General features: G+C 46.2%; 1 protein-coding gene across 3 annotated transcripts in view; it reads left to right on the top strand.

The window, feature by feature from the left end:
- Window positions 1-23532, top strand: part of PCYT1B (phosphate cytidylyltransferase 1B, choline) — a 715710-nt gene that overhangs the window by 624555 nt on the left and 67623 nt on the right. For all 3 annotated transcript variants that reach the window (XM_078657804.1, XM_078657803.1, XM_078657801.1), the window contains one exon: window positions 11746-11934. In XM_078657804.1, coding sequence (XP_078513930.1) covers window positions 11746-11934 — 189 coding nt within the window. The remainder of the gene's footprint in view (window positions 1-11745; window positions 11935-23532) is intronic.

Raw genomic sequence — 23532 nt, 5'->3', positions numbered from 1 at the left:
CCGCCAAGCACCTTCCGGCAAAACCTATTTTCTTCCGTTTGAATGTGGGAGCAGTTCGTATAACCCCACACCTCGGCGCCATAAGTACAAGTTGGCATACATTGAGTTTTATAGATCTTAACTAAAGGTGTGATTACATCAGCATAGTTGGGTTGTCTCAGAGAAGTGACACAGTTTATGGCTTTACCCAACTTATTCCTTGCATAAGATACATGTGCATGCCACAAACCAGTATTTGAAAATAACAGCCCCAAATAAGGAAAGGTGCTGGTACTTTTCAAAACATTTGTCCCTGATTTGATCTCAGCAATTTTATAATTTTTAGGGCCGCAGCTCATGATTAATGATTTTTTAAAATTAGTTGACAAGCCTAAATCGGCCATAAAACGTACAAATCCTGAAATTAAAATGCGGAGTGCCTTTGGTGTGCGGCCCATCAGGACCGCATCGTCAGCATAAAGAAGGGTGGGTATAGGGGCCCCATTTACATGAGGTACGTCTTTAGTTAGAGCACTCAGGGAGTCGCTTAATTTATTAATGTACAAAATAAACAGGAGGGGGGCCAGCACACACCCTTGTCTGACCCCCCTGCCAATGCTAATATCATCAGAAACTTCGCCAGATTGATTGATACGCACACATGCTTTTAAATCATGATGTAAAAAAGCTAAAAAGTGGACCAAATAATCATCTAAACCATAATCCAAAAGGGTGGACCAAAGGCGGGAGCGGTTAACAAAATCAAAAGCGGAACTCAAATCCATGAATCCAAAATATAGAGGGGATTTCTTGGCAATATTATATTTCGCCATTATCAGGTTCAGGTTTAAGCATTGTTCCACCGTTCCGACGCTACTGCGGAAACCAAGCTGGCTGGGATGTAGGATCTTACTCTCGTCTGCCCAGGTTCTAATCCTTTTAAATATGATCCGCCCCAAAACTTTCAAGGTGTTATCAATTAATGAGATGGGGCGGTAACACCCCGGGTCCAGCCTGTCACCCTTTTTAAAGATGGGAACGATTATACTACAAGACCATGTTTTTGGAATTTGCCCATTTGTTAAATTATTAAAAACATTGCATAACAGTGGGGCCCAAAAATCGGGCTCACACTTCAACTGGTCAATTGAGAGCCCATCAGGACCAGGCGCTTTGTTTCCAGCGCTTTCTGATATGGCATCCTCAACTTCAGATACAGAGATATTAAGTGGGCTTAAAGGGGGTACGGTCAAAGGAGGATTATCTGGTGTTGCATAAATTTTGGCAAAATGTTCAACCCAGATAGGACCGGTGATGTTACAATTAATTTCCGTTAAATTAGAGCCTATGGATCTTATCTCCTTTACCTCCTTCCAAAACCCTGTGGTATCTTTCAATTCGGCTGAGCGTGCCAGGGAACCCCAGTGGGTTTTAAGCAGTTCATTTGATCTGGTACGTAGGGTACGTTTATACTCTGTTCTAAGCAGCCTTATTTGAGGTAAGTCCCTTGGTTCAGCTTTTAGGGCAGCTCTCAAATTCCTGTTTGCCTTTGAACAGAGAGCATCAAACCATCTAGGTGTTTCCACAGCTTTACTAGGAGCTGGTCTGGAAATCTCACCTTTTATTACAGTACAAAGTTCAGAGAATGACGTGATTATGTTAACCCCATGGTCATCAATAATGAGACAATTTTCGATCAAGACTGGGTGTTTTTTAATAATTTCGGCTAGGATTCCCCTATTATCCGCGCCCTTCCAAATTACCCTCAGTTTATCAGTAGAAACCTTCAAATTTTTAGCACCTATTTCATTCCGTAAACACTTGCCCCTCAAAAGTGATAAGTGAATGACAATTGGGTAATGGTCGCTATAAATTCTACATACAACTTCAGCCCTTGTTAGGGCATTGGCGACAGAAGGTGAAACAAAAACATAATCAATTGTAGTGCCACCCCCATGACCAATAAAGGTGGAAAATGGGGCGGTGCTATCTTCCATACCTACATATTCCATACAATTTACAAGATCACTAGTTATGAGAAAATTTGACAGTTCAATGCCTCTTTTGCATGGAGGGTTTCTTGGGTGTATATGAGCGTTAAAGTCTCCTCCTAGACAGATACCATCAAATTTCCCAAATTTCTGTCCATCCATAATTACATCAATAAAATCAAATAAAAGAATAAAATTAGGATTAGGTTGGGACAAAAAATCGTTGTTATAGAAATTGATCAAACATAATCTTGTCCTCTGAGTATATGATAATGCCATAAAGCTAGGACAATGGGTTAGTAGTGTGTCTACTTTAACTTCCGCATTAATTTTTATCCAGATTGATAGTCCACCACTTGGGCGTCCAAACGTGGGGGCTTGGACAGTTCTATTGTGGCAGCTAAACCCCTCAAATAACAAATCGTCAGTGCACCAGGTTTCTTGGAACATTAATATATCGTGGCAGTTAACCCAGTCTTTCCAAGAGGTGACTTCCATCTTGGCCTTCAGACCGGCAATGTTCCAGCTAAGAATTTTTAGGATATTATCTGGACTTGAACAGGGGCCCTGGACAAATCCTAGAACAGGTTTTGCTGTGGTGTGCCCTTGTTGTTCACATGATGTACCAACTGAGAAGATCTTAGGTGTCAACAGAGGTGCCTCAGGAGATATTTCCGCTGACCGGTTAGTAGCAGAGCACGCTAAAACGGGTTTCACTATAGTGTGCCCCTGTTCTTCACAGTGTGAACTAGGTAAAAAAGTCTTGGATGTTAACAAAGATACTTCAGGAAGTATTTCCACTGGCCGGTCAGTAGCAGAGCACACAGAAATCAGTTCTGTGGTAGTGGGAGGCAGTCAATCCAATGTTTCCAGATCCTGAAATATTGCAAACCTATTGTGTAACGGAAAAACCGGTGGGGGCTGCATCATTTTGTGTGGGGGACGGTAACAGTAATTCAGTGGTAAGGAGGTCACCACAGTAGATGGGCCATGTCGGGCGAAGTTTTTATTCAACAAAAATTTTGCAGTGCCTGGATTTCTAAAGTTAATTACAATACAGTCCCCATTAATGTTTTTGAAGAGAGGACCAACCCAGGTTACTCGCCTTGTGGATAAAATCTCTTTAGAGATGTCATAGCCCACCCCCTTATGCTTTGTTAACCAATCTATGCACTTATTATGCAGTTGAACCCACGATTCTCCTTGACCTTCCCTAAGGGATGGGATACCAGCCAGAACTAAGACATAAGGACAAGCCTCAGGTGGAAGATGTAAGGCGGGGCCTTGATGTTTAGTAGGCCTAGTGTCTTCACATGTGATTTTATTGTGGCGCTGGCTGGGGTTTGAAGCGGCCTTCTGCACTGTAGTAGTACGTGCCGCTGATTTACTCTTGTTAGTTGTCATGACCAAACCAGTTACAGCAGTAGGGGAAACGGAAGGTTTATCGGAAACACTGGTAGCTTTACTTGGGGGCAATGGGGATTTAGTTAAGGGAACAGACTGGTTGCCACCTCTTGTGCTATAGCTTTTAGTAACCGCAGATGTAATAGTCGGTAGTGGATTGGTAGCAACCTGTAAATCCTTAGCCTTGTTGGTATCTTGATCCCCCCTGGTGAGAACACGAGTGGTGGATTCCAGATCCTTTAGCAGACGTTCTACTCTTATTTTGTCCAAGCTCACTATACCTTTTCTTTTGGCATCATCATTTTTGATTAGGTTTTCCAGTCTGTCAAGTCTTTTAAAAATATTATTAAATTGTTTATTCATTTGACCTTCGAGCTGTTTAAAAATAGTATCTGCGATGGTCTCAATGAGATTCCCCTCTGATTTAGAGTGGTGACTGTTTATGTTGTTTACATTGGGGAACTCAGTCTGGGTCGAACTAGACATGGAGTTTGAGTCATCGTTATTTATGACTACAACATCACCCAGATGAGGTTGTTCCTGCACAGATACAATTTGTTGCTTTAATTTCTGTTTCTTCCCCCTAGTCCACATACTTTGTGGCGTAGGTTGGTTTACACTCCTTAATGGCTGCTTCCTTTTATTGTGGGTTAATTTTACAGGAGCCCTCTTTCTCAGCAGCATTATCACATACCTTAGTGGTAGCCTCTGCAGGTGTTGGTTCTGATGACAGATCAGGAGTTACTTCTGGGGCTATGTATATGACAGTGTTTTCATCATCCAGGACAATGGGCACAGTAACCGCAGGGTGTGATGATTTAACCACTATGACCTCTGGATTTATATGGGTGTTGCCATTTGAGCAACTCGTGGCATGTGGTTGATTAGTATTCATAGGGCCCATAGAAAACCTTCTTTCAGTTTCCACAATCTCATTGAACGCGGTATCAATTAGTGTCTCAAAGGATGTTAATAATGAAATTGGGACAACTGTTTCCTGGATAGGGACATCAACAGTGGTGCTTATGTCAGTACAATCGCCCATTCTATTTGCCAGATAGGAAACAAACCTTACGAGGGAAATGTTAGTGGGGTGGCCCGCCCGACCACTGATGACCTCTGAGGGCCTCAGAGGGCCCGCCCTTTGCCCGGCCTTCGCCCGGCGACGTCCGCGCGCGTCCGCGACGCGGAGGAAGAGCCCCGCTTTAGTAGCGCCTCCGGGCGCGCTGCAGGAGGAAGTGGGCGGAAGTTGCCGCTCAGCCCTCTGGGAGCTGTAGTCTCCAGCCGCCGCGATGGAGTTTAGGCGGCGAGACCACAGCGTCAGGGCCCCAGGAGCGAAGTCGCGTGCTGCTGGTGGAGACAGGCTTGTCCGGGCTGCCTGTGTGCAGGTAAGATAATCCCCGCTCCGTCGAGGAAGATCCCCGCTTTAGTAGCGCCTCCGGGCGCGCTGCAGGAGGAAGTGGGCGTAAGTTGCCGCACAGCCCTCTGGGAGCTGTAGTCTCCAGCCGCCGCGATGGAGTTTAGGCGGCGAGACCACTGCGTCAGGGACCCAGGAGCGAAGTCGCGTGCTGCTGGTGGAGACAGGCTTGTCCGGGCTGCCTGTGTGCAGGTAAGATAATCTTTGTATGTAGCAAATATTAACATTCAATATATACAAATCCAATAATGGACGGAGCGTTGATTCAGGCAGTGCGGCAGATGTCTACAACGGGCGTTTCGGCATACATGCCTTCATCAGGTAGCCGTCTTTTACACACGCAAGGCCCATATATTAAGAAGAGACAAGATGTATTGTGGCTTCAAAATCCTTCCTGTAAATGTTATGAACGCAATGGATAGCGGATGGGCACAGATGTCGTACTTCAATATAGTTCGGAACCAGAGACTCTAGCCGGCCAGATGTACTATGTTAATAGTAAATACTGTAGAACGATGATTCTCGTATTTTTCTTGATTTTGATCGGCTAGCTGTGCTCTTTTTAATAAAGTTGGTATCGAAGAGAATAACGAAGTTCTGCTAGATCTCTACGCGGTTTTAGCCAGGAGAGGACATGATGTGCGGCCGTAATTACAGCCCCGGAGAACACGGCGAAAAGCTCCTGATAATGTATAGGTTCTCTGATATGGAGCGTCGCAGGCAGCGTATCTACTCGTCGGCCTAACGGGGCTGTCCTGGCCGCGGAGTTTGTGGGGTACTTCCCCAGAGAGTCATCGGGGCCCGAGAGAGCACAACCTAGACGGTGCAGGGCGAGACCTTTGGGGCGCGCCTCTCCCACAGGACAGCACTGTGAGGCCCTGCCACCCTTGGCGGTGCCGAGAGGTGCCCGGACGGCGGAGCTCCGTGAGATAAGACGAGGGCAGTGACTGACATGGATGATTCCACGCTGCCAAGGAGGAGACAGCGGGAGGCTGAGCCTCGGTGGTGCATAACTAGCACTCCAGCCGCCGATGCAAGAGAAAACGGGCTGCCCCCGCCTGCCATTTTGTGTGGGGCTCTGCCGGGCTTTACTACACAAAGAGGCGGTCCAGGGCCCGTTGGTGGTACTAGGGCCCTCCCGCTACGACGCAGTTGAGGAGGCAACCAGGGGCATTGCCGACGGCCCACAGAGGATCACTGGACAGACAAGAGGCCAGACAGCCGCTGCTCATCGGTGTGAAGGTCCCGGGGACCCAGGGGGTGAGAGAGACCATGATCTGGGTGTGCTCCACGCTGACCAGTCTACGGAGCACCTGCTGCCGGCGGATCGCCTGCTGGGCCAGGAGTGAGGAGGTGGCATCCGGCTGCCAGTGATGCCAGGAAGGTGGCGGCCACCATCTTAGAGAACTCGGGGCGAGAGGGAGGCCTACTAGAGGGACTGCGGCCTGGTCCGGGCTTCCTTGCTGGGTGAGTCCCTGAAGGGGACGGGAGAACAGACATGGACCCTGCGAACTTCTGGAGCTACATCATTTGCCTGAGCCCAATGGTGTATGTCACCACCTCCTGGAAATTAGAAACCAAGTCTCTGGGTGTATGAACCTCTTCTTCAGTACTGGAAATTAAAAGTTTGCTACCACCATCTGTGCTTGACTCAACCCTCTTGACTTTCAACTCCAGCTCTCTCATTCTCAGCTCATGAGCAAAAAGAATTTTCCTCTACTCAGTTGCCAATTTTTCTTTCTCCTCCTCCCATTCCTGCTTCAACCTAAGCTTAACTTGCTCTAACTCAAGCTTCCTGGCTCTCCTCCCGTTCTCCTGCTCCTCTGGAGACAGACCTGGAGAGGGAACACTGCTGCCAGCTCTGGAGGGAGCTCTTCCATCATTCAGGCTGGCCCCTTACCCGGAAGGAGATGCTGGCTCCTCCAGCCGTTCTAGGTGCAGACTTTGTTCCTCCTCCTCCGCAATCTTGTCCTCTGAGTGGTCATCAGCCTCCCTGGCTGGCTACCAGGACCTCCATGCCTTTTGCAGCACCTACTCTCTAGTGAGGCCTTTAAAAGAACACTTACAATCCCTGTAGAACTTTTGAGCTGAGGCACCAACCTCTCCTGTCTAAACACTAACTCTGCAGGTACTGCTGATGGCTCACCAGACTGAAACATAATTTTGGATCAAACTCACGAGTTGCAAAAATAGAAAGAGAAAAAAAACAGTATTCTAGTATGTAATGGTCTGCAATATGGAAGTAGTGTACATTAATCACTGAATGCAAAGTACAAACACAAGTCCCATCCTCACCGCTGAATACCAACGGTAGATATGGGGTCTCTAGTTGGCAGTCGGTATGCACCCTGTCCAAGTAGGGACTCTCACTCTAGTCAGGGTAAGGGGATCACACAGTTAAGAGAACCCCTCCTTAACCCTTTGGCAGCTAAACACGAGCAGTCAGGCTTATGTCAGAGGTAATGTGTAAAGCATGTGTACATACACATACAGTAATACAGTAAAAATACAAAATAATGATCCCACACCAGTTTAGAAGAATAGCCAGTTTTTATCGGAATAAAACCAGGCCAAAAAGACAAACATCGAAAATACACAAGGAAAGCTATCACTTTGCAAAGGTTAATCAAATGTAATCCATAGAAATCTATGGATGTATCCCTTTTAGCACAAAGAACCTGGGATGCGTCAAAATTCAAAGACGAAAAAGGCGCAGGGGAGGTGAGGCACCAGAAAAGCAGAGCAATGTGTCGGCTCCTTACTCCCGGGGAAGGTGAAGCGTCGGTTCCTTACTGCCAGGGTAGATGATGCGTTGGTTCCTTACTGCTGTGCAGGGAATGTGATGTGTTAATTAATTACTGTCAGGGGAGGTAATGCCTCGGTTCCTTACTGCTGGGCAACGTCAATGAAGAAATCGGTGCTCGGGGACGATGTGTCGAAAATCCAGAATAGCTGCGTCAATGCGGCGAGGCAGGTGCTTCAGCGATTTCACAGTTGCACAGCAGGTGATGTGTCGACTCTTCCACCATAAGGCATGGACTACATTGGAGTCTGAGCAGGTGCCTCGGACATCAGTGGCACAGTGCCCGGGACTAAGGCTATGGCGATTTTTCATCCGCACTGCAGGGGATGTGTGAATTCTTTGGCCGCATTGTGGTGATTTTTAGCAACACGCGGTGTTGTGTTGATTAAACAGGCACTACGAGTTGATGCATAGATTTTCCAAGGCCCAAGTGCCCAGGAAATGAATTTGATACCACTTGGCAAGTAAAGCGGCTCCCAGCAGAAGAGCCCAGGCATTAGTAGGAGAAGTCGTTGATGATCCTAAGAGTTCCTAACAGGAGGCAAGCACGCTCAAGCCCTTGGAGGACTTTGTAAGCAGTATGTAGAAAGCAAAGTCCAGTCCTTTGACTCCCAGGACCATAGCAGCACGCAGCAGGCCAGCACAACAAAGCAACAAGCAGAGTGCCAGCCCCTCCTAGAGCATCCAGCTCTTATTTCTAGCACAATGTCCTTTAGTCCAGAAGTGTTCTGAAGTTATGGTGTCACAGCCCCAGTACTTATACCTGTTTCTGCCTTTAAAGTAGGCAAACTTCAAAGAAAAGTCTTTGCAGTGCCCAAGACCCCGCCTTTCTCTGACCTGGCTTCAGACAGTGGTAGAATAACATACTGGTCCCCCTCCCCAGGCGAGCAGGCATTGAAAGAGTCTGCAGTCATGGTGAGTGAAACTAATGACCTGTCCTATTTGAGCAAGAAACCATCTATTAGTTCTCAATCTCTACTCTAGGCCAGAACACTGTTTTTCCATACCTGTTACAGTTACCAGACCCTGAAATGAAATATTAGGTGAAATGAAATATTAAGGGTCAGGGTGGGTGGCACATGACAGGTATCCGGTATTTTGGGATCAGAACTGAGCATAGGGCGGTGGCATTTGAGGGCCTGAAATATAGGTAGGGTGCTATAGGAGTTAAAACCTACAGTGAAATTTTGGAACATGCTCCCGTTGTTCTTGAGGGACAAGCTGGCTTTGTTAAAAAGGATTTTACTGCCACATTGCCTGTATGTTTTGCAGGGGTGCAAGTTTGAGATCCCTAGGAAATACTTTGTTGAACTAGACAAACTGATTGTAGATCCCCTGTGTGCCTGGGAGTTAGCTTAACCACTCTCAAGCACCCTTGGAGGAAGCGGGGGTCTGGAATGTCCTTGCCTGAATTTTTACTATCTTGTGGCTAAATTGCAACATGTGGTACATTGGTTTGACAATGATGAGAATTGGGAGCAGATTTTGTTGAGGGGTACTTATGATGATGTACCTTTGCCTGAACCTTTGACGTGGGGAGTGGAGGTTCTGGCTTCAATGCCGTATGTGGTCAGACAAGTGTGCAGATTGTGGGAGAATATGTCAGACTTGTATTGCATAGGGCCTCGTTTACACCTGATTTGAGTGCTATTTGGGCATTGAGACAGTTTGCGCTTATTGCGTGGACGATGTGAATTGATAGGTGGCATGCTGGGGTGTGAATCCTTGCATGACTTATACCCTAATGACAGGTTTATTACTATGGCAGAGGCTGTAGAATAGTTTGCCTCAGGGACCGGACACTTTTTACAGTTTGCTAAGATTGCGGTTATGGGCCACAAGATATGGCCTTACTTCTCTGAGGCCCCTCGGGAATCTCAGCCCGTGGGTACACTGTTGAACATGGCTAGGGGCAGGAGACTGGTCTTGCATGTCTATAGGGCACTGAGAGAAAATTTGCCTCGGAGTTACTGCGGGCTCCTCTTTCTGCTAAGGAATGGGAAGGAGTTCATGAAGGGATGAAGGGAACTTCTACGAATGCAAGGCAGTTTGAGTATAACGTAGAGCATCAGGTGTCCCTCACACGGAATACGCTGTATTCAATTTATCCGTCTTGATCATCCTCCTGTCCCCGCTATCCAGGCAGGGAGCTGACTTTCTGCTTGTGTTTTGGGGATAACTGAATTAGATACTTTCTGGCGGACAGGTTTGGAGTCTTTGAATGCAGTCACAGGGTGGCCAATTCCGAGGGATATTGGTCAGTGCCTGCTGGAATTGATCCCGGCGAAACGTAGGAAGAAACTTAGTAGGGTATTTCTCCTTTGGCTTCTAGTACACACTGAGCGAAGAATAGCCATTAGGTGGTTGTCTCTTTTCGCACCAAAAGTGTCTGAATCGCTGAGAGATATGGCTGAACGGGCAGTGACCGAAGAAAGACAGATGCAAAAAACATGCAGAGATAATGAACTTACCGATAACCTACCCGCCTGGCCGGCAGTGCTTGCCGAGCTATCAGTGAGTTGTGGGTTAGAAGTGAGGGGGTGGTGATGAGTTGTTTGCCTATGGGACTGTGATTGGAAAGCACCAATTCTGTTTCTGGCATTGTGGAGCCTTACAATTGAATAGACGTTTGCATTGTGCTATTTTCTTTGCGTAATATGTAATAGGTGTGTTCTAGGGGAGCCTACTCTGTGTTGATATGGTTTTTGTATTTTACTATGGCATTTTCCTATAATAAACTTGCGATGTTTTTAAAAACCAATAAAAACTTATACTGACAAATAGAGAGATTTTAGTACAGTTCACATACTAAACCTGCATATTTGAAGGTGCTCTGATATGTTGATATTGAACAAAAAGGAGGTTCAGTGACTAAGTATTTGCCTAGGGCCACACATTTAAGTCAAGCAGCAAAGCTGGGATTATTAGCAGATTTTCAAATGTTATGCTTAGAACAGGCCGTTTGCTTCATGCAGGCTGCATGCAGCCTACATGGAGAAAAGGGAGAGTGTCCATGATTGGTTTGGTGGGCCATGGGGCCGATCAATCAGTCAGTGTCCACAACAGTGGGCAAGCCACTCCTCCCCTGCCTGGAGGAGGACCAACCAAGCAAACCCTGCCTTCTGCTTTCTCACAGTGCAAGAAGCAGAAACATAAAATGGTATTCATAATACTATTTTATGTTTCTGCTTCTCGCATTGAGAGAAAGCAGTGGGGTGATGCTCCTGCGCCCATGTGGAGAAGCCACCCTTGCAGCCAAGCCATATAAAAGCCTCTGAAAACCTGGATGGGTTTGAGCTCGAGGTACCAAGAGAACCTTGAGCTGAACCAGAGTAGAGTATATGGCTCCAACCTGGCTCGAGCTTTCAGTGGTTCGCCCACCTCTATCCAACACCAAACTCTGCTGCTACTCTATTACATTCTCTGCCCCTTCACCTCTGCCTGTTTCTCCCTCCTCCTTCCCTGATACACTGTCCGCAATGCCAATATCAGCAGGTGGCCATCTTGGAGTGATATTTTGCATACTTCCTAGATGGCAATGAAGGATGTTGCTTGTAGATGCAAAATGGCGTCCATCTTGGCATTATACAAAATAACATTCCAAGATCGCAGCCTGCCACTATTTGGCATTGCTAGTGCTTGCACCACAATTTCACAAGCATTTGCAAAGCCACTATTACCAGTGAACACGCATTTCGGCAAAACATTTGTCCAATTATAGTGTGCTAGCTGCTCACATAAGTGTAGCAAATGCATTTCTACACATTTGTGAATAGTCAATAAGTAGCTTCTTTGGAAGGGAAGGGGCACATCAATTGTATAATGCATGTCATTAGCTGTTCCTTTGGCATTCACCTGGACACCCCCACTATGCACTTGCCGTCGGAAATTACCTTTGTGTTATGGACAGATGCTCTGTGTAGGACAGGTAGGAAATGCATGTGAATTTAATTTTTTTAAATGTTGAGCATGTTGTGCATCCATACATTATGAGTTTTTATATTTATGAATCAGAATTATATATGGAATAAGGTTTGTGACTCACTCTACTGAATTGCGGAAATTTTTTAGATTAATTAGTAATAAGAAAAAAATCAATTAACCTAATTTTGAAATTCATGTTTTTCGCATTATGTGCTTTTTTTTTCCAGGAGAAGAAGTATCTTTTCCAAAACCAGGTGGATAAAATGAAAGAAAAGGTTAAAAACGTGGAGGAGAAATCGAAAGAATTTGTTTATAAAGTGGAAGAAAAGAGCCATGATCTCATTCAAAAGTGGGAAGAGAAGTCGAGAGAATTCATAGGCAATTTTCTGGAGTTATTCGGACCCGATGGAACATGGGTATGTACTCGAAAACCATACTTTCTTCAAAAAGATGAATCTATATCCTTAAGCATGTGGTCTGCTTTCTAAAAATAAAGAGAGCCCTAAACAAAAGAAATTTCTGTTCCACCACTGTGCTCATATTTATACTATGCCATAAATATCTTCTTTTCAGCATCCTAACCTCCGCTCCCACCTGGACCTCTGTCCCTTCTCCTCTTTTATCTCTCTTGCTCTGGGTCAAACTCTGATGATGGAAAATAACTTGCTGGGCCTGATTCACAAATGCAATCTGAGACAAAAGCCTAACTTTACGACTTTTGGTATTCACAGAGGTCATTTAGGAGTCGTATCTTTACGTCCGCAGTCGGGCTGGAACCTATTCACCGCACCCGGGCCATACAACCATTAGGAACGTGTGATAAATGGTAGAGGAGGTCAAAAAAAATCAGTTTTGGCAGGGAAAAGGGTGTGGTCGGACACTACATAATATCCCAGAAACGTTTGCTCCTTTGCATCATGGTACATGCAGTCCATGATTTGCACTCCCCTCAGTGTAGAGCAGTCCATGATTTGCACTCCCCTCTGTGTTGACTGTAGTGTGAGCTACCTTTGCTAATAACGGCCGCCACTCAGCTAAACCCCTGGCCTGAAGAGACCTGGTCTCCCAGGTGAAAGCCATGGCTACTCCCACCATTTCAGCTAGTTTGTCCAGAGAAGCTCTAGACTCTTTCCTGGCCTGATGCCACCTTGCCTGGGCAGGCTAGGTTGCTTTGTCCAATAGCTGAAGCCCCGTCCTGGGGGTCTGGGGCTCTTAGGATTACTGGAACTGTTCACTGTGTAGGTGCCCCAATCTTCTCCTTGGTCGGACAGGCTTTGTGGCTGTGTGCTATGGCTGAAGCGTAAGCCTGGGGGACTGGGCCTCCCATCCGAAAGCCATGGTGTAATCTTCCTCTCACTGGGAATTTCTGGAACTCTTCAGACCAGAGTAGCGCCAGATCCACTCTGGTTATACCCCATCTCTTCTCGGGTAGGCTAAGTGGCTTTGCCCGGTGTCTAAAGCTCCGGCCTGTGGGGACCTGGCCTCCCATGCAAAATCCATGGCTTCTCCTGCCCCTCACTGGGGATTATTGCAGCTGTTCAGATAAGTGGAGGAGCCCCAGATTCCTCTCCAATCTGAAGCCACTTTGTCCGGGCAGGCTAGGTGGCTCTGCTCATGAGTGAAGCCCTTGCCTGGGTGTCGGACCTCTCAGGCAAAAGCCATACCTTCTCCCCCCTCTCAATGGGAATTATTGGAACTGTTCACCTCGAAATAGCCCCAGACTCCACTCAAATCTGATGCCATCCTGCCTCAGGTAGACCAGGTGGCTTTATCTGGTGACTGAGATCCCAGCGTGCAGGGTCTAAGCCTCCCAGATGAAAACCAGGGCTTTCTCACTGTTCAATTCTCGCAGCTGGTGTGCCCAGAGAATCCCCAGACTCCTTCCAGGTCTGATGCCATCCTGTCCAGGAAATGGAGGGCTCTCTAACCAGTGCTTTGGGGACTGGCTTCAGATATGAGCATTGGCTTCACCCCATCTCTTGCTGACAATTCTTGGAGCTGGTCAGCTCTGAGGAGCCTCAGATGCCTCTCTGATTAGACACCGCCCTGCCCTGGATAGTGAAGATCACACCCTCTCCCCAGATGGCTGCTGCCAACCCAGTAGTTTTTCCCTGGATGATCAGGGATGATATTCACCTTTGTGGGTTGAGATTGTTTAAGCCCAAAAACGTCCAATCATTTGCTTTACCAGATAGAACTTGTTTTACCGTTCCTACAAATTAATTAGGACTGTGTATCTGTACAACAAATGCTTCAGAATATGGAACACATACCATCAGAAAATCTTGGCCTTGTTCCCAACTAGCTCACAATGTCCCTTCTGAACCCCTAACCTTATCAAGGTACCGGATGGTATCAGCAACCTTGAACATGCACACTCTTTATTCCCCAAGGATATTGTGGAAACAGATCTACCCTTTTGTTGTTTACCTTTGCATTCCCAAGGTAAACACAAGAAATATATGAATTAGCTTTTCAAACAGTTATTGAAATAATCATGTCCTTGTATAAAAAGTGTGTGCTGTAATTATTAGGCAGAAGAAACAAAGCATTGTAACCAGCATTACAATACTATATGATTATACTCCTGCCTAACACTACCTACTTCATCGATGGCATTGTGGGAGTATTGTTTGCCAGCTCCATTGGGATAGCCAGAATGTTTAGAACAGGCTATTGTTCTTGGCAGGATAGAGGTCAGTCAGCAAGACTGTTCTCAGCAACAGTGCATCCCGTTCCAGGACAATCCCAGAAGAAGTGCTCCTAATCCAAATGTAGCACCGGGTACATTTATATAATAAAAGCACTGTTCCAATTGCACTGTGTCAAAGGTGCAAAGCTGATTCAATGGTTTCTCTGGAGTTTCAGAGCTGTCTCCAATCAGACAACCTAATACAAGGGCATCACAGTCTGTGCCTAGCCTTGGACAGAGAGTATGAATAAAACAATAGTAATGCTTGCTAAGACAAGGATAGGTTGTGGTTCAATTCCTGGAGTAAAGACACTACAAAGTACTGTAACATGCGTTCATGACACAGCAGGATGTGTGGTAAGTCCAACACCTTTTGGCCTTGAGGTGGAACATCCACTGTGGATAAAAAAAATAGGGCTAAAACAACAATGAGCAGGAATAACACTAGCAGTATGCCTCCAAATACACTGGAAACCAAAGAGTGTAAAAGGGATAGAATCACTCTGAAAACTGTCTGAAATGTGCTAACAAAGCCAGACCCAATCGCTTTAAAAAAGTGTACCACTCTCGCAGTTTTTGAAGCAGTAAATATGTGGTGTACAAGTTCACCAACATGCTGCGGCAAGTTTGTGCTTAGTAGCGATTTACTTCAGAGGAAAACCATGCAACTTGAAGATCAAAAGTTTCTCGAGCAGAAATTAATGTAACGTCCTTACGAAACAATAAGTCCTACAGTTGGCTTAATTTATCCTAGTCACTGTTAAAATAGGAATTGAGGGCATAAGGTAATCTCCCTGGTCTTCTGTGTAGGTGGAAATAAAACATTATTACTACACGTCACAACCCTGGGAACTGTTACCATATATGGCACTCCTGGTTTCATCCCACAACAAACTTGGTCATTCAGGTTCAGATAATTTGCATCTGAAAGTAATCTGAACACTGGCTGAATTAAGGAGATTGGGATGCCCTTCAAATAACTTGAACGAAGTTTCATGTTCATTTCCGCTAATAAATACTTCAGTTTCTCCACTCAAACATTTGTAATCGAAGGGTAAAACCCAATTTCGTGAACAAAATTCTGCCTACTTGAAAGTGTGTCAGAAAAGATGTAAACTGAAATGTTGATTTTTTTCCAACCAGATTTTATTGGCATTTAAAATTCAACACAGTACTTACAGACCTACCTATGTGATATTTACACATATCTTAGTGTATTACTGGCACATTATGCACAAACTCCCAACTAGTGTCCCGTTCCCTCCCTCTGCCCTCCTTCCCTCTTGAGTTGCTTCCTCGAGCTAACTTCTCTTCTCGAATAATTGATGGCTAGTGCCGCCCTGCAATAGGATCTGTTGATTGTGCATTTCACTTGAATTTATGTCAATGGGGGGGGGCCTCCCTGGGGAGCCCTTGTCTCCTCTTTATCTGCCCAGCTCCTCCTCTGCCGTCTGGTTTCATGGTGGGGTGCCGTCTGGTGTTGGCTGTTCCAGTCCCTGCTCGGGTGCCGCCAGTGTGTCTACTAATTGTCCCCATGCTCTGGCTCTGTCAATGGTGCCTATGCCTCGTTCCGCCTCTGCCAGCAGTAGTCTCCCTTCCACACTTGCTCACTTTTCTAATTCATGCTTCCATGTCCCAACTTTCGGTTCCCCTGCCGATTTCCAGTTCCTAGCGATCTCTCGTTTGGCTAGTCTTGGGCCAGATCCTGGAATTTCGCTGTCGTTTTAGTCTTGGCTGTATGTGTGAATCAGCCCCGAATACAATGCCCCGGGTTGCGCTGGATTTCCTTGTCTACTATCGCCCCCAATATATGAAGGACCTCGTCCCAGAATGGGGTCAACGTGGGGCAGTCCCAAACATGTGTAGTATGTGTGCCTCTGTAATCCCACATCTAGGGTAAGCTGCCTCCTCAACAGGGAAATGCTTCCTGATACGAGCCGGAGTGAGGTAGGCCCTTTGTAGGACATAGTAGTTATTAGTTTAAATCTTGCTTTCTTGGTTGCTTTTAATGTTCTTTCAACTAGATCCTACCAAACCTCCTCCCGAAGTGAGATCCCTAGATCTTCCTCCCACTGTGCTCGCAATGGCTCCATTGATTTCTGAATATCCTGGCTCATGGCTCTGTATAGACAAAAGACTGTTTTTATACTCCCCGCCGCCGTAGTGACATACCAGCAACCGTCCAACGCTTGAGGCGCCACAGTACCTGTCTCCCAGTGCTTTCTCATGCTCATGGTAATTACCCAATGTAGTAGGAAGTGACCCTGGGGTAGATCATATTCGGCCCGAAAGTCCTCGAAGGGGAGCATTTCGGAGTCATGATATAGGTCTCATGTTCTCTGCACTCCAGTCTTCCCCCAGTCATCAATACCCACCCAGCTCCCCCTGTGCTGGTGGCCCCTAAGTATCACCAGCGGTAGCTCGGGTGAGTACGGGATTCTATGATTCGTGCATTGGAGGTACCTGGACCAGCACTTGTTGATCACTTTGGTTTCCATAGTGTTTTGTGCTGTCTGCCTTCACACTCACAGTACCAGTTTTGCCTGTTCCACTTCTGTTGCGCAAACGGGTATTGTGCCCTTTCTGGGTCTCGCCCTTCTGCCAACCACTGTACCAGCCAGTTAAGCTGTGCCGCCAGGTAACTAAGCTTTAAATCTGGCACCGCCAGATCACCATTGCTGATGATCGCTTCAGCGTGGTTAGGGCCACTCGCCTGCGTCCCGTTCCCCATAGGAACAATGTGATCATGAAATCCAGGTCCTTAACCATTTCCCTTGGTATCCATACTGGGAGGATGCCGAAAAAGTACAGCAGCTGTGATAGGGCCACCATTTGTAGTAGAGTGACCCGGCCTGCCATGGACATCGGCAGGGTTCCCCAAAAGACCATTGATGCCCTCAGAGCGCTGATTGCGCTGCCTACATTGCACTCTAGCAGGTCTACTGTTTTGTGGTAAATTCTTACCCCAAGGTATGACAGGCATCAGGGCTCCCATTGGGGGTTATCCAAGACCATGGGTGGAGGTGTATTCGGCACCACAGGGAAGAGCTTCGACTTCTGCCAACTGACCTTGAGTCTCGACAGATTGCCAAACTCTTCCAGCATGGCCTGCCCTCCCTGCAGGTCCCCCTCTGGGTCTCAGAGGAAGATCAGGAGATCATTTGCATATAGCGCTATTTGGTGCTGCATACCTCTCACCCAGAGGCCTCGCTAGGCCTGTCTCTGATGTGCATGGGATGTCAAGGGCTCCATAGCTAGACCTAATAGCAGTGGGGAGACGGTGCATCCCAGACGCGTTCCCCGATGCACCTCTTGCATTTCTGATATCCTTTTACCAGTGCACTCCCTCGCCGTAGAGTTGGTGTACAGAAGCTGTACCTATGCCTTGAAACCACCTCCCAGACCCATGGCATCCAGCACCACGTAAAGAAAGGACCACTCAAGGATATCAAATGCCTTCTCAATGTCACCTGTGAACACCGCTGCCTCAGGTAAGCCCTGATCCCAGGAGTCCATGATGGCTAGAAGCCGCCTTATGTTGATCAATGTGTTTCGGCCCGGGATAAACCCGGCCTGATCCGGGTGTACTAACTTAATCATATGAGGCAATAGTCGGGTTGCTAGGATTTTACTCATTATTTTGTGGTCCATGTTTAACATGGACAGGGACCGTTATTCTGTGCCCTCGTGTGCCGGCTTCCCTGGCTTTAATATCAGTACAATGATTGCTTCCCTGGAGCTCTCTGGCAGAACTCTGGCCTCCCGGGCTGCATTATACAGTGCAGTTAGTCTAGGAGCCAGTTCTGGGGTATGTGTCCCATAAAATTCCCCTGGAACCCCATCATTGCCGGGGGGTTTGTTTTGTGCCATCTGCTTTATCGCCCCACGTACCTCCTGCTCTGCGATGTCCTCCCCTAATTCATCCGTCTCTTCTGGTTCTAGACTAGGCAATTGCACCCCCTCTATTTGTGGGATGGGCCTTTGTAAGGCCACTGGTGCAGGGGTTCGCCCTCCTTATCGCACTAGACCCTCAGACTGGCCATGAAGAAATTGGCACAGAAGCTGCAGTAGTAAACAAAGTATTTTTTAAACCTCGCGAGGTGGAGCTACGTCTGTACACAACCCTCAGGGTATCTGTAGTGTAAGCATGGAAGCTCAAAAGAAGGCGGTACAAGTGGTCACAAGAATAGTCACATGTACATACATGGTCAAGAGAGAATTGCTTGGTCAACAAGATGGGAGAAGCTACAACACTGCTGACTTTAGGCTAAAATAGTCTGACAGTTACAATTATAACAGGTGTATACTAGCAACTACACATTGTTTCGAGCATGCGCAAAGCTCTAACTCAGTGCTGAAACAGTTCATTATACTTGATGACTCCAACAGAATACAAGGGTAGACAACAGTGAAGGCGGAAAAGCACGTGGCGAGCACATGGCTATCTAAAATGGCTGCCTTGAACAAAATGGCTTCAGCTCATGCTAACGGCGGCCTGCCAATTTTCTACAGACAACCCTTTTAGCATTAGCTGAAGACATTTATACATTGAAAGGAGTAGGGTATACATCTTGTACATCAATGAGCATCAAATTATTAACTTCCTGATCCAATACATATTGAGTATTTACAAGTTTGGTATTGCGTTTGGTAGGTATACAAGCAGTAATACAAAGGGAGGACAGCATCGGACCACATTGCAAACATAAGCAGCATAATAATAGAACTGTACATATTATACACAACACTGTTAAGAGCTTTCAGCCCCAAGTTACAAACAATGACCATAGCCAGCTGGATTTAGTCCCTGTTCCAATGTCCGGGTGGATCTCAGCTGCAATTTTATGAAACTTAGAAATTGCACTAAAAACAGGTGGGGCATGGTCAGGGATATAGACGCAGCAACTGCTCCCGATAATGCGACATGCACCTCCTCGATCAGCCAAGACAACATCAAGGACCATTTGATTTTGGAGCACCACAATTCTTGCTATTTGTAGTTCTTCTGTAATGTTTTCAAGTGCCATAGCTGTCTGGTTGGTCACAGCTTTCACGACACATATTAAACGTCTGATTTTCCTGCTGTTTAAAGCAGCACCAACAAAGAAGAACAATCCCAAATTAAAGTCAACATATTGCTGCAATGCAGTGCCAGTTTGATCCACCTCATCATGATTTATTGTCCTCTTATATCTGTTCTTTGAAATGTCAATAAACAATCGATAATTCTCATGATATGATGCAGGAGCCAAAAACACAGATGGCAACAAAAAGGACACGTAGCAAATTCCAGACCATCCGTGGGTAGATGGTAGTATCCCTTATTTCGACAGATAAAATACGTATTATGCGAGGACATAAAGCTACTGTTATTAACCCCAGTAATATTCAAAACCAGAGTACAGTCGCTTTTCCCTACAGGAATTCTCCCAATACTGCTCACACACAAATATGCTCGGGCTCTAGTGACAGCTATAACAGGAGGTCCATTACCCTTAGATGTTCGAGTGTGTGGGAAAACATAGCACATAGAAGAGTTCCCTAATCTGTACTCTTCCATTTCCCATACAGTCCCTTTGGCCAGCGGATCGCGTTCCTCGTCAGGATAGTACACTTTATTAAGATAATAGTTCAGTCTCCCTACACCAGCATCAGTAATATTAGCCACCTCAGAAGGCCACAAGTGTGCAAACCAGGCTTGACAAGAACCATCATGAGAGAATGGGAGAGGAATAAAAAGCGTTCCTCCCTTCTTCTGAATGGCTGGCATCATTCCACGAACCCAACAGTTGGTGATATTTGTAGCATTATGGGTGTGGTGCAATATCTGGATGAACGTATTGTTGAGGTAGGACATTCTATGCTGCTGCTCATGATAGGGAAGGGAGAAATAATGGTGCTCAATGGGGGCTGGAGTAGTGGCATTCAGCGTTTGTCGAAAATGAGCCACTTCCTCTATAACCCACTGGCACGATAATCATGACAAAAGCAAACCCAGCAATGAACATAGTTTTCTTATCACAGATTCTCGCAATGGTCGATATCTTCCCCGTAGGAATGTTTATCTCGATGTTGAAGCAAAATGAAATAGATGGAGCTCTAAATTCCTGGGCAGCGGTCGGTTTCTTCACTGAAGGTCAAGACGGGTGTCACTATACAAACGACCCCCCTCGCTACTTCAGCTTTTTTACTAACCCAGCGCGGTTGCTCAACCAGATTTTTTCAACAATGCAGCTTCTCTCCGGGGGCGCAGCTGATATCGAGATGTACCAGGAATCGTGTGGTCCGGGAAGACTTCCTCAGGTCTTTTACTTCAGGTGATATAGCTTGGCCTTTCTCAGTATCAAAGAGGTCTCGATGGTCGATGAGGACATTTTATTGCTGACTCGGACTGCAGTTCTAGTTGCAAGGAGGACCGTCTCCGGGCCCTGCCACCTCAGCCGCAGGCTATTCTAACTCTGGAAGACCTTCACCATAACCTGATCACCAGGTCGCAGGTCATGGCCATCACCCTGGGATCTATCAGGAAGAGTTTCTCGAACCTGTTGATGAATAGAAGGCAAGCTGTCAGTTAACTGGGACAAATAGTCACTCATGAAAACGCAAGGTAAATCATGTGTAGGACGTGGCTTAGGAGTCCCCCAAATATTCATGGGCCTTCCAAACACTATCGCATACGGTGTGAGACCAGATCGTTTATGTGGTACTGATCTAATGGAAAGCAACGCTAAAGGTAACGCATCAGGCCACTCCAAAGATGTAGATGCCTGAATCTTCGATAACTTCAGTTTAAGTGTAGCATTGTATCACCCCACTAGTCCTGCTGATTGTGGATGAAAAGCAGCATGAAACTTCTGCTTGATTCCCAATCCTTTCAGAACATACTCAACAACTTGCCCAATAAAATTGGGTCCATTGTCACTCCCAAAAAATTTACAAACACCATGTTGAGGGAAGAATTCCTTCAGGACATACTTTTAAGTTATTACAGCGTTCTAGCTGGATGTAATCCATTTGCAGAACCTCAAAAGGTGCAGTTGGTGTTGCAAACCCTCCTGTGGGAGTTCGTGTTCCTTTCCCAGGATTGTATTGAAGGCAAATCAGACAGGACTGAACTATCTTCTTAACTGTGCCAGCAATTTCAGGATGATCCCAAAATGGCAAAAGTAACTTCATCATTGAGGATGCTCCTACATGTGCCACGTGAATCATAGGTTGTAAATAATCTGCAGGCAATTTCCACCTAGTCACGTCCTTGTTTCTCCAGCAGCCCTCATCATCTAATGTTCCCTCCTTGGCCCATTGTTCTAATTCCTCTGCTGAAGCAGATCGCTGAATGTCCAGCACTTCTTTTCTGGCATCATGCCAACGCTCAGCTTGTGACTTCACCACATACATGGATGTAGTGCTTCGCTGCATTGCTGTTTCACGAGCTGTGTAATCTGCAAAGGTATTACCTTGTCCTAGAAGGTGGCCTAGGCCACCTTCTAGCAGTCCGGATTAGACAGAAAATGGCGGCGGGGGAAATAAAGGAAATTAACGATGGTACAGAAGGGGTTGTGAATAAGATAGAGGAGGTACGGAAGTTTTTAGGAAATTTTACGCAGCCCTGTACGATCATATCCCTAACAATAAAGACTCCGAAATCGAGGAATATCTGGCAGGTATACCACACGCAGAACTAAACGGAGAGGGAAAAGAGGCATTAGAACAAACTCTGCAGGAGACACAAAAGGCAGTACTCAGTCTCCCCTCAGGGAAAGCCACAGGGCCCGATCAAATCCCGGCTGAATTCTACAAAACCTTTTGGGGAATACTGGGGAGGGATATGCTGGAGACTTTAAGACAAGCGCAGTTAAGGAACTCTGTTCCACATTCTTGGGCGGGGGCAGACATAATAGTAATCCTTAAAAAGAATAAACCACCGCTGGAGCCTGGGTCTTACAGACCAATCACGTTAATGAACGCGGATGCAAAACTTTTCTCCAAAACTTTGGCACTGAGGCTAAGTAATGTAATCGAGAGCTTAGTTAGCACCTCACAACATGGTTTTATCCCAGGGAAAGGGACCACGCAGCATACAAGACAAATGATTACTATTTTAGATGCTGCGAGCGCTGCAGGAGACCCTGTCGCGGCCATATTCTTGGATGCGGAGAAGGCTTTCGACAGGGTCTCCTGGGGCTACCTGTGGAAGGTCTTGGAATGGTTTGGCATTGGATCAGGGTATATTAAAGCTATACAGGCTTTATATGTGGACCCGACCGCAAGAGTAAAGATCAATAGAGGCTATACGCCTGAAGTACGGATAAGGCGTGGAACAAGGCAGGGCTGCCCGGCCTCGCCCCTCTTGTTTGCATTGTATCTGGACCCTATACTACGAAGGCTGGAGGGAAACATCAACATCCTTCCTATTAAGCTGCATGGAAGGGAGCATAAAATATTCGCGTATGCGGATGATGTAGCTATCATTACAACGAACCCTGGGAAAGCAATGACAGAAATTGAGCAGGAAGCAACAAACTTTGGCGCAGTGTCAGGATATTTGATAAACAAGGGAAAGACACAGGTAGTGCAAAACAACTCTGTAACATATCAGGACGATAGAGTGGTGACCGAAGCAGTATACTTAAGAATAAAAGTTACAGCGGATTTAGACAGACTGGTAGAGTTGAATATGGGGCCCTTACTTTTAAAAGTAAAAGGAAACTTGGAAAGGATCCATAATTTGCACCTGACTCTGATGGGTCGAATAAATGTGATTAAGATGGTAACATTCCCGAAATTCCTATACCTTTTTAGAGCCATCCCATTGCTTTTTGACCATTCATGGTTCAATAAACTGGAAGCAATACTGAATAGGTTATCTGGGCACAGGGTAAGACGAGGAGAGCTTATCGTTACCTTACGCTACCCAGGGAGAAGGGGGGATGGTGAGCCCCAGACTTTAGGCTCTATTATTGGGCAGCAGCCTTGCAGTATTTTCAGGGGCTGATAGGGGGTGGAGGAGCTACGCAAATTGGCGGCAGACTTGGTTTTACTAATGTATATACTGCACTACTGGGTGAGAAGGCTGTGAACGGGTTTTTGAACACAATTGATTTCAGTTATTTTAAACACACACGATTCAAGACCCTAAGAGCAGCATATAAGATTTGGATGACGATTACAAAAAAACTTGGGTTAGGCAGGTACAACAACTACACACGGCTCTACACAAATCCCTCACTACCGGGAGACATCTTTAGGGACACGGTTATGAGGGATTGGGATAATAAGGGGGTCAGGAAGATTGGAAACCTCTTGGATAGACAGGGGGTAT

This window comes from Lissotriton helveticus, chromosome 8, assembly GCF_964261635.1.
Source record: "Lissotriton helveticus chromosome 8, aLisHel1.1, whole genome shotgun sequence".
In the NCBI taxonomy this organism is placed as follows: Eukaryota; Metazoa; Chordata; class Amphibia; order Caudata; family Salamandridae; genus Lissotriton; species Lissotriton helveticus.
Note: the sequence above shows the minus strand (reverse complement) of the source record. Positions and strands in the feature narration are given on the sequence as shown.